At 38.9% G+C, this 16635-nt stretch overlaps 1 protein-coding gene across 4 annotated transcripts in view; it reads left to right on the plus strand.

Annotated features, from left to right (window-relative positions):
• Positions 1-16635, plus strand: part of MAPKAP1 (MAPK associated protein 1) — a 236410-nt gene that overhangs the window by 15687 nt on the left and 204088 nt on the right. For 3 of the 4 annotated variants that reach the window (XM_068964854.1, XM_068964864.1, XM_068964881.1), the window contains exons 2-4: positions 6464-6533; positions 12614-12941; positions 15340-15429. The exons of the other annotated variant lie outside the window; for it this stretch is intronic. In XM_068964854.1, the coding sequence (XP_068820955.1) occupies positions 12683-12941; positions 15340-15429 (349 nt within the window). In that variant the 5' untranslated portion in view covers positions 6464-6533; positions 12614-12682. The remainder of the gene's footprint in view (positions 1-6463; positions 6534-12613; positions 12942-15339; positions 15430-16635) is intronic. 4 annotated transcript variants of the gene reach the window in all.

Consider the following 16635-nt stretch of genomic DNA (forward strand, 5'->3'; position numbering starts at 1 on the left):
GATCTTAGTCATTTCTATGAAGCCTATTTTGAGTATCCAGTTTCATTTAGATATCGTTCCTTTGTGTTTCTGTGATACTTTGTCATATAGAATCCTCTAGCATTACTCTCATCCTTTATTGTGACCATTTATTGCTTGACTGTAAGCCTCTTGGGGATAGGGACTTTGTTTTACTACTTTATGCTCCTAATTTCCTAGCATGTAGTAGGTATTCACTCTTGCTGAATTTCTTGAGTGAACAGGTAAATTTGACCCATATATAGATGAGTGAGAGAAGAGGATTAGTAGTGTGATGAAATGGACTTAAACTGGAAATTCAGGGCAGCATACAATAGCTATTCAGAGCAAGGATTGTGAAGCCAGGCGACCTAGGTTTTATCTTGACTCTCCTCTCACTAGTTATGGGACCTTGGGCAAGTCTGTGCCACAGTTTACTGATGTTTAAAACAAATAGTAATGGAATCCACCTCTAATAGTTTTGTCAGTGATATATGTGCTTGCTAGATAAGCAGCCTTCTAGAGTCCAGAGAATTACTTTACTTAAACTGTATTTTGTGAAACACTCTCACCTTAGCTGTGTAATAGTGAAGCCAGGCCTGCCTTTGTCCTCATGTTTGATCCTTCTGAGGAAGGTGGGGTTTTTTTTGTTTTTTTTTTTGAAAGGTAATCTAGAAGGATATAAAAAATACTGGCCAAATTAGTACAGTTTTATTAATAGTAGTAATTGTTGTTGTTCAGTCTCTCAGTTGTGGGTCCGACTTTTTGTGACCCCATGGACTGCAGCATATCAGGCCTCCCTGTCCTTCACCAGCTCCCGGAACTTGCCCAAACTCATGTCCATTGAGTTGGTGATGCCATCCAACCATCTCATCCTCTATTGTTTCCTTCTCCTCCTGCCCTCAGTCTTTCCCAGCATCAGGGTCTTTTCTAATGAGTCAGCTCTTCGCATCAGGTGACCAAACTGTTGGAGCTTCAGCTTCAGCATCAGTCCTTCCAATGAATGTTCAGGGTTGATTTCCTTTAGGATTGACTGGTTTGATCTCCTACCAATGGTAGGAGATAATGGTAAACAGTTACCATTTATTGAAGTTTACCATTCAGATGAAAGTACAAAGCACCCTTCAAAGTCACAGAAAAATAGTCTGGGGATTATCTGCTAGTATATTTTATGCTGTCCCCTGTTTATTAGGAGTTGAGTAAATGAATTTAATAAGTGACAGCTAATTTTCCCTCCAGACAAATGTAGCTGAAACAGGAAAAGTCAATAATTTTGCATTTTGGATTTGAATAGAGTAAGTACTTGTAAGTATCCCTATGAGGTGGATAAATAGAACATAGATTATGGACATTTCACTGGTGAGGGAAGAGAGGCAGAGATGCCTGACTCACTTGAAGTCAATCCGTAACTAGTCCTGGGGCAGGCAGTAACCTGGAATTCTAGGTGTGTTTACTAACGTGAACTCTTGTAGTTCTAGGAACCAGTTTCCATACATAGTAACATTTAAAAAAAAAGATAGTGCTTACTCAAATTAGTCAGTTTGGTTTACCTTTGAGAGGGTTTGCTGCCAAAACGTTGATGCTATTAAAATATTTATCGAAAAAGGAATTCCTTGTACCTCTATCCTTAGAGTTTGAACCATGGCCCAGCAGTGCGGGAAAACAGCACAAAGCAAAAGCATAGGAAGCATTTTCCCTGAACTTGAGGTGAGCTCCCAGGTACACCCTCCTCCTCTGCTTCATTTGTACCTGGAATAGAACTTGAGAGCTGAAGAGGCCGTTTGTACTGTTCAGCCTCCCCACTGAACAGATGCAAAAAACAGACTAATGTGTGAAACTGGCTGAAAGAGTTTTAAAGAAATAACTTGTCCAAGGCCATGTAATTAGGTCCCTGGTAATTAGGGAATTGGAATTTAGGTTTCCTGAGTAATGCTTACAATAAACTATGTTGCTTCCCTCAATTGATGATGTGGTTAACCTGAGAGCCAGGTAAGTGGAAACATAACGATTGGATTCTACTTGGTTAAGCAAACTGCAAATATTGAGGAGACAATAAAAGGAAAATAAATCCTAGACTGTAGCAGGAGGCCTATCTACTGAACCAGCACCATGGATAAGGGGCCTGTTTTTTGTTTTTTTTTTTTTTTAAGTCATGGCGCAACCCTTTGGGAACAAGAAAGATTTGTTTGTTTATTCCGCACTGAGTCCTTACTGGGTGCCAGCCACTTTCTACTAGAAACTGGCAGCGCAGTGATGAATAGGACAGTCAGTGTGCCTGAGGAGCTGAGAGTTGAGAAGAGAAAACCAACATGTAGACAGGTTATGATTATTCTTTTCTAATGCATTGGCCGTGGTGGGTCTTCGTTGCTACACTTGGGCCTTCTCTAGTCGTAAGCAGAGGCTGCTCTGCGTTGCAGCGTGCAGGGCTTCTCACTGTGGGGTCTTCTCGTGGCACAGAGCACAGGCTCTGGGCGCAGGGGCTTCAGTAGCTGCAGCGGTGGCTGCGGCCCGTGGGCTTAGTTGCTCCGTGGCATGTGGGGTCTCCTTGGGCGGGGGAGCGAACCAGTGTCCCTCGCATTGCAAGGTGGATTCTTAACCACTGGGCCACAAGGGAAGCCCCAACAGATGATTATTTTTTTAAGAAATGTGATTGGTTCATTTGTTCATTCATTCGTTCATTATCCCTTAACATAGCAGCCAGAGAGATGCTTTTAGACTGTGAGCTAGATCATATCACTGCTCACAGTCTTCTGGTGATTCTCCATTTTAATTTGATTAAGAACAGAGTTCATAGAATTGCCTGCAAGGCTCTACTTAGTTTGCCCAACTCTTCAGACTTTGTCTTCTCCTACTTGCTTGCTCCCTTGCTGGACTAGTTGATACTTCTTAAACAATGCCAGACACACTCACCCTGCTTGGCAGCACGCTTCCCTCAGAAATCCACATGGCTTGTTCTCTTATCTCCTTCAGGGGTTAACTCAAATGTCACCTTCTCTGTGAAGCCTTCCTTGACTATTTGCGGTTGCAACCGTGGCTCCATCCACCTGGCAGGCCCTGGCTCTCTTCTCTGCGCATCTTTTCTCTGTAGCACATCTCACTCACTGTGTAATTTCTTTATTTTGTTTGTCGCCTTCATTAGAATGTGAACTCCATGAGGGCAGGACTTTGTCTGCTTTGGTTTCTGCTGTACTCTGCATCGAGAACGTGACTGACACTCAGGAGGCATTCAGTAAATATTTGTTGAATGAATAAATTCAATGAACAGCATCTACAACCGACAGGCAGTGTGCTGGGTTAATTATTTGGTAGAAGTAGTGACGAAGTGTGGTGCAGTGGGACCATGTGGGAGGAGCTAACCTGGTCAGTGGGATTCATTAGGGAGGTTTCCTTGGAGAACTGACCATTGAGCTGGATTTAAAAGAATGAGTAGGAGGAGGGCAGGTGAAGAAGTATAGGTGGTCTTCAGATCAAGTTATAAGTTTGGAGGAATGCAATTTATCTTTCTTGGAGTAATTCGAGCTTTGGTCCTCCTTGGGGTAGGATAAAATTTCAGAAACCAGAAACTAGGAGCTGTACTTCATTCTGTACCTTTAAAGGTTTGAGCATAGATTTTAGTAGCAAAGTTGTATATGTATACATGTTAGTCTTGGTATTACTGAAACCATTCTGAGGGGGTTAGGGATTTAGTGGCTTCAAACAACATGTCACTGTAAACCTTCTCAACCTCAGCATTATGATTGTTGACATTTGGGGAGCTATAAACTTTGTTGAGGGTACTGTCCTGGGCATTGTGTGATGTTTAGCAGCATACTTGGCATCTACCTACCAGATGCTAATAGCACTCATCCCCAGTGTGACAACCGGAAATGTCCCTAGATGTTTGCTCTGAGGAGCAAAATTGCCTTCCAGTTGAGAACCACCACGTTAGAACCACTGCAGTACAGTTGGTGAGAGTCCAGGGATTTCTATCTTCAGTAACTACAAACGATTGAGGGAGAGAGATTTATACCTTAATAGAGTAACCACATTTCTGAATCTAGAATTGAATCAGAGACTTCCTTAAACATGATATTCACATAACTAACTGTATTGAAGGTAGAAATAAAGTGTTTTCAAAACAGTTTGGACCCTGGAGATTGGAGAAGGGTTCACACAAGATGAAATATTTGAGTTGGACTTAGAAGAAAGTTTGTATTGGAAGATAAGGGCACATCTCACACAAAGGAAGTATCATTACCGAAGGCAGGAGTGTGTTCAGAATAGTCCTGGGAGTTGCATGCTAGGAAGAAAGGGCAGATGAATGAAACTGGGTTGTAAAGAGCCTTAAATGTTGTATGTGAAGGTAAAGGGGTTTAGGATGTTTTCCTGCTCTCTATATTAATATTTTCATTTCTATTGTTGCATAATAAATTACCACAAACTTAGGAGCTTAAAACAACACAAACTTACTGTCTCTCAGTGTGTCAGGAGTCATGGCTTCAGCTGGGTTTCCTCATTTTTCTTTTTCCTTTTTCTCTTTTTTTTCCTTGGCCATACCAGGCAGATTTCAGTTCCCTGATGAGGGATTGAACCTGGGTCCCCAGCAGTAGAATCATGGAGTCCTAACCTGTGGACCACCAGGGAGTTCCTTCATCTGGGGTTTCTGCTGAGGATCTCAAAGGGATGAAATTAACTTGTCAGTGAATTCCAGCATAAGGTCCCCATTTCCTTGTTATCCTTGGCTGGGACCACTCTCAGCTCCTAGAGGCTGCTCTCAGCTTCTTGCCTTGCCTATTTCCATAATGTGGCTGTTTGCTTTTCTAGTGCTGGCAGGGAAATCTCCAAATTCAAATCTTTCTCTTCAGTTGCTTAGTGTGAAGTCTTAGTTAACAGAAAGTAGTCAAGGGAATGATGCTTCCATCACCTGTGTGGTACTTTGTTGGCTGGAAGCAAGTCAGGTTCCACCCAGACTCAAGGGGAGGGAATAACACAAAGGCCTGGATATCAAGAGAAGAATTTCTGGAGCCATCTTAAAATTTTGACTGCCAGATGCAGTTTCAGCTCCATGAAAGCAGTGGTCAAGTCTTTTAAAATATTTTTGCTCAGTGTTGTATTTCTGATGCCTGGCATATAGTAAGTGCTTAATAAATATTTGTTGAATGAATGACATCAATGAATGAATATTTGGTAGTGGTTGAATGTTACTTATGGTTTCAGCTCTTATATTGGTAATTTCATATTGAGAAGCAGTCTAGTTTCTTTGGCATTATTCATTTCTTTTGGTAAAATTGTAAATAATTTTTACCTGGAATCTTTTTTTTCTTAAATCTGGAATCTTAAAACCTAAAATTGTTTATTATCACAAGTGTCAATCTAATCTCTTATCTCAGAGAGACAACGCTCATTGGCAAAATAATTTAGGGCTGCTGCTGCTAAGTCGCTTCAGTCATGTCCGACTCTGTGTGACTCCATAGATGGCAGCCCACCAGGCTCCCCCGTCCCTGGGATTCTGCAGGGAAGAACACTGGAGTGGGTTGCCATTTCCTTCTCCAATGCGTGAAAGTGAAAAGTGAAAGTGAAATCGCTCAGTCGTGTCCGACTCTTTATGACCCCATGGACTGCAGCCTACCAGGTTCCTCCATCCATGGGATTCTCCAGGCAAGAGTACTGGAGTGGGGTGCCATCGCCTTCTCCTATCTGTCTACAAATTCACTTCCTGTTCTGCAAGTTCAAATCTATAGTTAAGTCTCTCTGATACATTTTAATTATTTTATTGTTCAATTCCATAATTTCTTTCAATTATTTTTTTATAATTTCTACCTTTTTACTGATATTCTACATTGCACCAAACTAGCAGATTTCTTGTAACAGCCAGAAACGCTGGCAGCTTTGGAGTTTTGGAGGTAGTGGGTGGGTATGTTGTCTGAAGTTTCACAGCTATTGCTAATAACAATAATTTCAAATAATTAATAAACAGATTTCAAAAACACTTTGAAAATACTGATTGTTTTATAATAGCTTTATTATAATAGAAATTTTTGTCTAATTTGTGCTTAGAACTTCATGTATAGATTAGTGTTATTATTAATTACGGCTGTTCTTCATACTTGTCATAGGAAACATTTTGAGCAAAATTTAGATCTTGAATTACCCGTTGATAAAGGACCATTTTATCTTCAGACAATCAGATATTTCTGACACCAAAGTCTATGTTCAAAATAAGGTGTTGAGAATCTCAATATGTGCCAGTTGGTCCTAGAAGCTATAAAGTAAGCATGGCACATCTTCCAGGACTATCTGTTTTAGTGATTACATTCAAAGGTAAAATATTTTTTTCTCTGAAGACATACAGGTGCAGTATATTATAGGCTAGAATGCAAAATATGAATGAACTCTAAAAATAAATTTCTTACAGCATGTTGCTTTAGGTGGCTCCCTCTAGGTTCTCTCTTATGTTGATTTATGGTTACTCTCCTCTGCCCTTCAGGTGTGTCCGTGGACAAGTTTGAGAGGCACGGTACTGTACCAGGCTCCTTTTACCTGGATCTTGGCAGATGGTAAGGTTCAGAGACATTTCAGGTGGATGTTAGTGGTACAAGGAAAGAAAAATCCAGGGTCAGGGTCCCTTCGTCCACAGGAGATACTTGATAGGAGAGGAGACCTGGTGTCCTGGTAGGTTGGCGAGGGTCTCACTGTTCCCAAATGACCTCAGGCACTCACGGTGGGGGTGGTATCAGAATAGCTGGGATGACTGACAGCTGAGCCTCTCTGCATTTGGTCTTTTATCCTGAACCTCTTGTGATTCACACGGTCCAAAGAGGGCTGCAGCAGAAACTGCAGAGTCGCCTAAGACCGAGATTCAGAAATCCCACATTACTTTGACTACATTCTGTTAGTCAAAGCAAATGACAAATGAACTTATTGACAGAAGGAGCTTAAAATACTCAAAAATCTACCATGTGACCTTGGGCAAGTTGCTTAATGCCTTTAAGCCTTAATTTTTTTTTTAATAATCTATGAAATGAGGATAATATTAATACTTACCTCCTGGGGCGGTAGTAAGGATGAACTATGTGATTACATGAAAAGTACAAGTGAGAGTAAGAAGCTCAGTAATTGTCACCTATTACTGTTCTCCTTATGGTTTTTGCCTAATAAAAGCCTTAAATCCCACCTTCGTCCTTCCTGAAACCTTCTGTAACTTTCTTGTCTCTTGGAAAACATACTGTCTTGATGTCTCATTTGCTGATTAGCATATTGCCTGATGTTACTGTTATGTGTGTGCACAGCATGGCTCATCTGCTGAAGTTTGTAAGCCTCTGGAGGGTGCAGGTCAGTGTTCATATCATTTTTTATATGAGTCCCAGTGCCTAGTTCCCAGTGATGTTTAGTGAATGAATACCGTATTATTCAGAAGAAGATACAAGCATTTCTTTTCTGTTGTTGTAATTTAGTAAGTACTTTTAGTCAAAGTGTAGATATAAAAATGTGAAGGGAAAAATTAAACTCTCCAGTTGTCAGGTCTCACTACTTACTGTTTAATTAGGCATATTCACATGGGGGAAGATTTTAATCTCCTGAGGGGGGAAAAGGGTCAATTTTGTTCTTTAAAAAAAGTAAGTGAAGATTTAATTTAGATTTAAATTGGAGAGAGTTGGAAAAAGATTTAAAATCAATAAAGTGCATTTGTTTTAATGGTCATTTCACTTATTTTCGAATTTCAAGACTTATGAATTCTGAACTTTAATGAGCTTAAAGAATTTTGAAATCTTAGTAAAAAATAGGGTCTGTCAGTTTTTATAAATGGAAAACTTTGTACCTAATAAAAAGCCTTTGTTTTTCTAACTTGTGATCATTTCTGGTTGTGGAAAGTATATGTGAGTGCCTCTAGACCGTTTCCAAGGAATCTTGTGTAGGAATTAGGTTCAGCTTGCCTAATGCTAATAGCATGAAGTCGGGGTACAGTGTGGAAAGGTAAAAAAAAAATCTCGCATCTGCTGTTACATGTTGTTAACTCCCTCAGCAGACGTTAAATCATTTCAAGGACAATAATAGTGTGGGAGGTAAATTAACTAACCATTAACAATCTTATAAATACACAATTAACATGCCAACATTTATATGACACATTGATGGGGCAGCAGTAATTTTTGATTGGGAGTTTGCAGACCTTCGAGAAGCCTCAGGCTGTTGCTCATTCAGACGAGTTTTCACAGATTGCAGGTGAGGGGGTTGTGAAGTCTGTCTGGCAGAGGGAAGTGAATGTGCGGTGTTTTGAAAGTTCAGGAACAGGAATTTCCCTTCAACCATTGGCTGGATGTGAGCATTTTAAGTCACATTGCTATTTCAGGTCCTTAGTCAGTGAAGAAGTATAAGGGGGACTCATTTGCTTCTGGTGGGGCTATTTAAAGAGACAGAATATTTTATGTGTGGATTTTGTAGCTGAAGTTGCTTGAATTTCTGGGGATTTTCTAAAAGATAGTAACACCTAACTGGGGATTTAAAGTAGAACCCTTCTCTGTGGTTTCAGGTCAACAAGCAGATGATCTCTGGAGTTCATTTCATGTGTAAAATGTTAGGATTTTTAGTTTCGAACGGTCATTACGTGTGCTCTGTACAAATCACGGTGGCGTTACTGGAGGGAAGGCCAAGGGTCCAGTCTGCTGCATAACACATTCACTGTCTTACATCTGTCATGAGGACCCATGAGAAACTTCTCTCAGGCCCTGAACTCAACAAAAGGACTTTTAAAAGTCACGTTTATCGCAGCTGTTGTAGTTTTTGTTCCTCTGTTTTGAGAGGCCACAGGGTGGTTTAAATCCCAAGCTCTTGGATTTGATTCTTGGTTCTGATTTTTTGGTTTTGATTCTTAGTTCTTTGGTGATTAGGTTATTTCATGAAGCATAACATCCTCAGAATTCCCCTGTGTTTTGCCGTGTCTTAGAGTATTTAAGGCTGAGTACCTGTCCATTGTATGTGTGTACCACCTTTTGTCCATCCATTCTCTACCGTGTGTTTTAAATTACTGTGTAGTCTTCTGTTGTAGGGATGTGTCATGGCATATACACTGTTAAAGGATGTTTAGGTTACTTTCAGATTTTCAGTATTACAGTCTTGAGATAAATATTTTTGCAGTTGCTTCCTTAGAGCAAATCCTAGAAGCAGTGTTGTCCAAAGGGTACTCCTGTTTTACACTTTGATAGATACTACCAACCTACCCCTTAAAAAGCCTCCGTTTTCATTCCTTCTCATAGTACATGCAAGTGCCCATTTCTCTGACCTCCTGCCAGCGTTTGTTTTTTTAATTAATTTGGTTTTTATTTGTGGCTGTGGTGGATCTTGGTTGCTTTTCTCTAGTTGCAGCGAATCCAGGGGCTACTCTTCACTGCAGTGCACGAGCTTCTTGTTGCAGTGCCTTCTCCGGTTGCGGAGCATGGGCTCTAGGCGCATGGGCTTCAGTAGCAGTTGTTGCAGCTCATAGGTTTAGCAGTTGCCCCAGAGGGGTTCTAGGGTGCATGGGCTTTAGTAATTGTGCTCATGGGCCCTAAAGCTTCAGTAGTCATCACTTGTGGGCTCTAGTACACAGGCTTAGTTGTCCCACAGTGTGTGTCATCTTCCCAGACCAGGGATTGAACCTGTGTCCCTTGTGTTGGCAGGCGATTCCTGTCCATTGTACCACCAGAAAGTCCCAACGTTTGGTTTTAAAGGTCTTTGATCTCTGTGCAACTGATCCAAGAAAAGAACTTGCTTTTCTGGAATACCTTTGTCTTACAATTCAAATCGACCTTCAAATGATAATTTGCCACTCTTCAGATGATTTAAAACATATTCTTTTGGTTCTGGAAAGTATTTTTGGAATAATTTGATAGTGTCCCAAGGTGACACTTTTGAAGGTACATTGTAGAGACCTTCTCATGCCTGTATTAATTTTTTTTAAAGCAGTTCTTTCTTTATAATCATACACATGACATGCTCATATATAATTTATCTCTGAAACAAAATTACGTAGTCCTTGAAAGTCAGACAGCAACATTTATTGAATTCCTGTTGTGTGTAAACTGCTTTGTTGCCAGAAAGGATATGGTATTATGGCCCCTGACCTGATAGAACTTTCAGTCTAAATCCTCAAGTACATGTCATAGGTGGTGGAAAGCATGCTTTTCGGGATAGTTCAGAGTTCCCTGTCAGAACTGGCACTGAATAAATATTTGTTGAACGATACATATAGATTCCTTATTGTAGGAAGCCATAGTGTATACTAGTAGAGAAGATATCTGCTCATGTTAGGGTGTATTGGGGGCCTCTGTTCTGTGAGGATAGTTAGGGAGTTGGTATGTGCCTTCAGAAGTGTTTGCCCATAACTTCTCCAGAAGAGGTGATGGGACAGATTCATCTTTCTGAAAAAGGTCCTGTTGAAGATACGCCAGTGTACTTTTGCTGCTTTGTGCTTGGGCTTTTTGGTGCCAGTACACACGCATGCTCAGTTGTGTCTGACTCTTTGCAACACCATGGACTGTGGGCCTCCAGGCTCTAGGCAAGAATACTAGAATAGGTTGCCATTTCCTACTCTGGGGGATCTTCTCAACCCAGGGGTTGAAGCTACATCTCCTGTGACTCGTGCATCGGCAGGAGGATTCTTTACCACTGGGCCACCTGGGAAGCCCTTTTGGTGTCAGAATACCCATTAAAAGTGTGGCTTCTCACTGAAGCCCTTTGTTTTTACAGGGGCGAACTAGTCAATATGAAGTTAAAAACACCTGCCCCTGTGCTGGTGCCTTGTTGTCTTACTTTCATGGGGAAGATGCTTATCATGATTGCTACAAAGATGAAGTGTTCTTGATCTGTGATTCTGTGGTTCTGTTACAAAACAAATACTGTCATACCTGATTCTATAGTTATATACATCTCTTTGTTGTTGTATAAGAAGTTGTTATTTTTACAAGTGAAACTTAAATGCTCCCCTTTATTTCTGTAATTTTTTCTGATTATTACACTTAAAGTCGTGGGCTGACATTAATGTTTCTGAGACTAAGTGTCTCAGAAATTTGACACTTAGAAGAATCCCATGATATTAGGAGATATACTAGGTCTATAATAGGGTATAAACTTTTTGACTCAGCCTTACCTTATCTTTGCATTTCCCATTAGCTTCTGTGTAAAATAAGTACTTAGTGCATATTTAAGGGAAAAAATGAAGATGAATATAATTCACTTGATTAGAGATGCTCCTTAGTTAAACTTCCTCTCAGTGTCTTTAAGATCCACCAAGTGATGTTAATAGAATAATATGTTGCCAGATAGAAAATGTTAAAATTTCAGTTAGCTGAAGTAATTTGTTAACTAGATTTCCCATGTTCCATTTCCAGAAGAAACAAATGACAAAACCATGGTGTTCTAGGTCCTTCTAAGAATATATATCTGCCAGGACTGTTCCTGAGAATGTATTCAGTCTGGCTTTCACATTCCTTGCACTTCCTAACTGGTTAGAGGAGCAGAAAGGTGACTCAGATGACCTGCAGAGTCCTGTTACAAAGGAAACACACTTATTTTTACCTGCTGTGTACTTACGAGAAAAGGATAAATTGTTGACATATTTTAGTTCATGTTCAACAAGAATTGAACATTGAAATTGGTAATGATAGTTTTACCATCATCATTATTAAGAACAGCTAATTTTTAATTATGTACCAGTTATTCTTTTAAGCATTTTACCCAGATAATCTTCTGTATATCCTTTCATCCCCACATCATCTCCATTTTATAAATGAAAGAAAACAGGCTCAGTGAGGTTAAAGCTACTTTGACCAAGCTCACGTGGCTAACAAGTGATAGGGCCAGGATCTGAACCCAGTTCTGCCTGTAAGCCCTTAGGTTCCTAACTACTATCCTGTAATATCTTCCTTGTTGAGTATTCCCATTTAACTGAGGAGGTACCGTTTTGTTCCCAGAATAAACATCATTACAGTTTTAACAGGATTCAGGAAGCAGTTCTTATAATTAGGTTTCTAAAATAAGAAATTAATCTGGTAGCAGACAAGTTTGATTAATAAGTTTTATTTTAAAAGCACAATACTGTCTTGAATCAGAAGGAAGGAAAATGTATGTATTGAACAAAATAAGTTTGATGGTACATTTTTGTAAAATTCCTGGTAACTCAGAAAGCATGTCTGTGCCCTTTTAGACATTTCACAACTATGACAGGAGAGGGGAATATAAACTGAAGAAATACAGTTTCATACTTTAGCACGTCATTTGAGGAAAATACAGCTTGTTCCCCCATGACCTTATAAAGTAATGAGAAGACTACATGGGAATGAAGGGAGGGAGAAAGGGAAATTTATTGTTTTAACAGTAGTTATGTGCTTTGAGTGGGCTGACTAAGGAGTTACTGTTATTTGTTTTGTAAAAGAGCAAGCCATCTTCTCTGATACCATGGAGAGCTCATTGACTAGAGCAGTAGCCCCTAGTGCTTATAAGGATTTCCTTTCAGCTTAGACTTAATCCTTTTAAGCTCCTAGCTACAGGGATAAATGTTGATTTTCAAGGTAGCATTTTTACCACATTGAATTTGTTTGAAAAATGATTCAGTCATTCTCTGCCTTATTCTTAAATGTTGCTGTGTGCATCATGTTTCTAGGTAGTTGAGCCCGTGAAACAATATGAAGAGGAGAAAATAGCCTTTTAAGGAAATTGGCCCACAGGAAGGATGGCCTTCTTGGACAATCCAACTATCATTCTAGCTCATATTCGACAGTCACATGTGACCAGTGATGACACAGGAATGTGTGAGATGGTTCTCATTGATCATGATGTTGACCTAGAGAAGATTCATCCTCCTTCAATGCCTGGAGACAGTGGGTCAGAAATTCAGGGAAGCAATGGTGAGACTCAGGGCTATGTGTACGCCCAGTCGGTCGATATTACCTCAAGTTGGGACTTTGGTATTAGAAGACGCTCAAATACAGGTAAACATTGCCTTTTAGTCCTGTCTTCTGAGCTTTAAATCAATAAACGGTCTTATAGAATAATGCGTAATGTTGGAATAAGTTTAATGGGAAAAGTTACTCTGTATTGATAGGAACATGAGTGTATTACACTAACAGTCTAAGGCATCTCTCCATCTCTGCGACTGAGTGGTGAGAGTCTCTGGAATGACGCTGTTAGAGGAAGCAGACAGAGGAGGAGTAGGTGAAAAAGTTGACTATGAGAGAAATGTTCGAGATTCTGTTCTAAAAAGTCACCATGTAGACAGGGAAGTGGACTGTCTTGAGGATCTTTACCAGAGCTACACTATTACCAGTAGGCAGGGTTCAGGTTACGTGATAAAGAGAGCTGGCCAGACAAGGATTGCGCTGCCTGAGACAGTTCTCGCCCTTGGAGGAATCGTACTGGGTGGCGGATTGGAGGGAGACAGCCTACTGTTAAGGCCGCTTTTAGTTGGAAGTCCTACTTGGGAGGTGAGATGAGAAAAGGTGCCCCCGTTTTTGATACGTTATTTAGTTGATCTGTCTACCCTTTGGTATTCGTGGCCTGAAAATGCTCAGTTTTAGCATAGGTATATTTAGTCGTTAGCTTTTAAAAATTCATTCCCCTTTTCCAGCTTATGGTTTTGGGGAGCATTTCAAGGGGTATGTGATGAAGTCCTTTACGTAGATCAACTATTTAGACTATACAATGTAGTTGTTTTAATATGATGGTATTCTGTGAGATAATTTTTTTATTTAGATAATCAGAAAATATAATCTCCTAATCAGTGGCAGTAACCTGCTAACTCCCAGGTAAAGTAATATAGGATATATAGTAGAACCCTGAAAATATTTGCATGTTTATTTTCATAGTCCATATCTAAAATGGATGGGAAGGAGTACTGCTGGTGGAACAGGATACAGTTTACACTAAAAAGCATGTTAAGGTTTTGGTTCAGAATTCAGCGTTCTGTGACATCTGTCAATACAAAGAATAATTTGCTCTTGTGATGAAAATAATTAATAGCATTTCCCAGTATCCAAAGGAACTTTAAGCAAAATAGGATTCGAGTGAAGGTTTGAATATAATTTCGAACCATTGATTCGCAGTTCTCTAGTTGAAACTGACTTCCTTGCAAGTTATTGAGATATCTTTTATGACAGGCTGAATGGATTTAGTAGGAGAATGCTGCTAAATTGAGAGCTTTATGATTATAATACTTTGGCTGTACCCTTCAAATTTATTAATTGCAGTTGAATGTATTTTGCTGCTGTGGAGTTGGGTTCGATCGAGTGACACTGTCAGAATGGTTTTGCCAGCATAGTTTAATTTTAGCAAGATCCGTTTCAGTGTTTCACTGCCATAATGCTAAGGCAGGAATGTAAGATTTCCTACCTTGAAAGTGGTTGAAAGAAAACTTTATTGTATTTATTTATTTTTATTAGCATTGGGCCAGGATAGGAAGTTGAAGATTAGCAAGAGGAACCTAATATGAAGAGGTGGCCTAAGCTGTGACTTTCTTTTCCATTGTAGTCTCCACGTGCTGGACAGCATTGTTTGCTGTACGGTATTTCTTCAAAAGATCCAGTTAACTGACTTTTGAAGGTTGAGCAACCAATCGTAGTATAATCACAAATGCATAATTTTAGGTGATGCTTTTGTTTTTGTTGTTGGAATTTCTTAAGCTAGCACTTAGATGCTAATAATTAATTAAGATTGTGGGGTATTCGAGTGACCAAGGAATTTACTTTTTAATCCTTTCAGCATATCTTAAAATTTTGTATAAGAAAAATTATTCTTTTTAAGATTTGACTAATGTTACAAAGATACAAATCATTTATTTTACTACCTATAAACTGTTTCAGCCCACTGAAGAAAAGCTATGCTAATTTATATAGCTTTGACATTTTATAATTTTCATGATTTTTAGATAAAGGATTTTATATTTAAAACTTTAATAGTCTAGTCTGAGTTCATTTATCTTTAATTTTTGAAACGGGTAGAGTAATTCATAACAGTAATTTTATTCCTGTAATGTAATATTCACTTCAGTTCATTTGTGCATTAAAATTCCTTTAAGACCGTTATTAATGATTTATATAATGAAATGTCATATTAATCACAGAAGTTTTCACATTTTATTATTCTCTTCCATGTTAATACTATCTTTATGATCTCTATTAATGTTTTATATCCTCTAATTTCAATTATAAATCAAGAATATTTTCATGTTTTTGTTGGTATTTGCTTTTCAGGGGTGCCACCTTTAAAATTTTATGACTTTTTCCCTACATATGCAATATAAACCATCTTTATTCATATAAAGGTAGTTAATTATGTCTTTGTTTATAGTAAACTTTCATTGACAAACTTATAGTTATAATATTTCTTTTCAAGCTCAAAGATTAGAACGACTCCGAAAAGAGAGACAAAACCAGATCAAATGCAAAAATATTCAGTGGAAAGAAAGAAATTCTAAGCAATCAGGTAAATCAAAATAATTTTAATTGTTAATTTGAGATTTATATCTTTAGTTTATATTATTATGTAAGAGCTTTTATTTTTAATTCATCCTTTTAAATACTGTAGGCTGCTACCTCTTATGTTTTGAGCTTTGAACTCTTTCACTTGGGTGCCTTGGCCCTCTGTGTGTTCTTTAGGTCTTTTTTTGGCTACTCTTTGTTCTGGGGGACAGGAATTCATGAGCGCAGGGCACATTTTGTAGAAACTGTTGTGCTGGTACCTTGTTCTTAGAGCCAAGGTGTACCTGTGGTTTGGATGGGCCTCGAGATTATAGATTCCTCCTGGCAGTTCTAACCTGGACTTTCCCTTGGATTAGTGACCCCAGTAACAACCTTTTTTGCTTATACACTAATTCTTTTCCTTTAGCTTACAAACCATTATGTTGCTGGTATCAGCATTTCCCGAATGTGTTCCTGTGGTATGTATATTAAAAAGCTGACCATTGATGTATTTTCAAAACTTCAAGAAGAGAAGACTTTTAAAAAAATTATACAATTGAATGCTATTAAAATATTTTCTAATGTTTTATCATGTTTCCTGGACTGTTCTCTTTTTCTCTCCTTTCAAATAAGTGTCCACAGTCTATCTTTCAATTTTCTTCATACCTCACACTACTACCCTGGTGTATAATATGTGACCAGTCAATTTTTGTTGACTGACTCCTTTGCTACATAATATTTATGAAGCTAATAATATTCATGATTATCGCAGTAATAGCAGCACCTACCTAGTGCTGTGGTGAGTACCTTATGTGCATTACCTCCAGTGAATGCTTCTATAAGGTGTAAGTTTCATTGCCGTTGTTAACAAGTGAAACAGAAGGTCACAGGGACTTAACTTGCAGAATTTACAAGGCTAGGAGGTGGTAGTGCAGTAGAGTCGTGTTTTGTATCTAGCACTATCTCAAGCCCAGTCTCTTTCTGCTAAACCACATCATATAAAGTGGTTGTTGCTTTCTCCTACTATGATTGTAAACCCAAGAGTGTTCATTGGGTATGATTTTCTTAATGATTGCTTGTAAATGTAGAACCAGAAATCTCATCCACTTTTTTCTCCTTGTATCTCACTTCTGTGACTACCTGTAATTCTCCTTGAATATCTTTTTAGTTTTGCCTTGATGTTTTAAAAATCTCTCCAGACTGGCCTTTTCTGTTGATCTAGTTAATACTT

This window comes from Capricornis sumatraensis, chromosome 1 (assembly GCF_032405125.1).
Source record: "Capricornis sumatraensis isolate serow.1 chromosome 1, serow.2, whole genome shotgun sequence".
Lineage (NCBI taxonomy): Eukaryota > Metazoa > Chordata > Mammalia > Artiodactyla > Bovidae > Capricornis > Capricornis sumatraensis.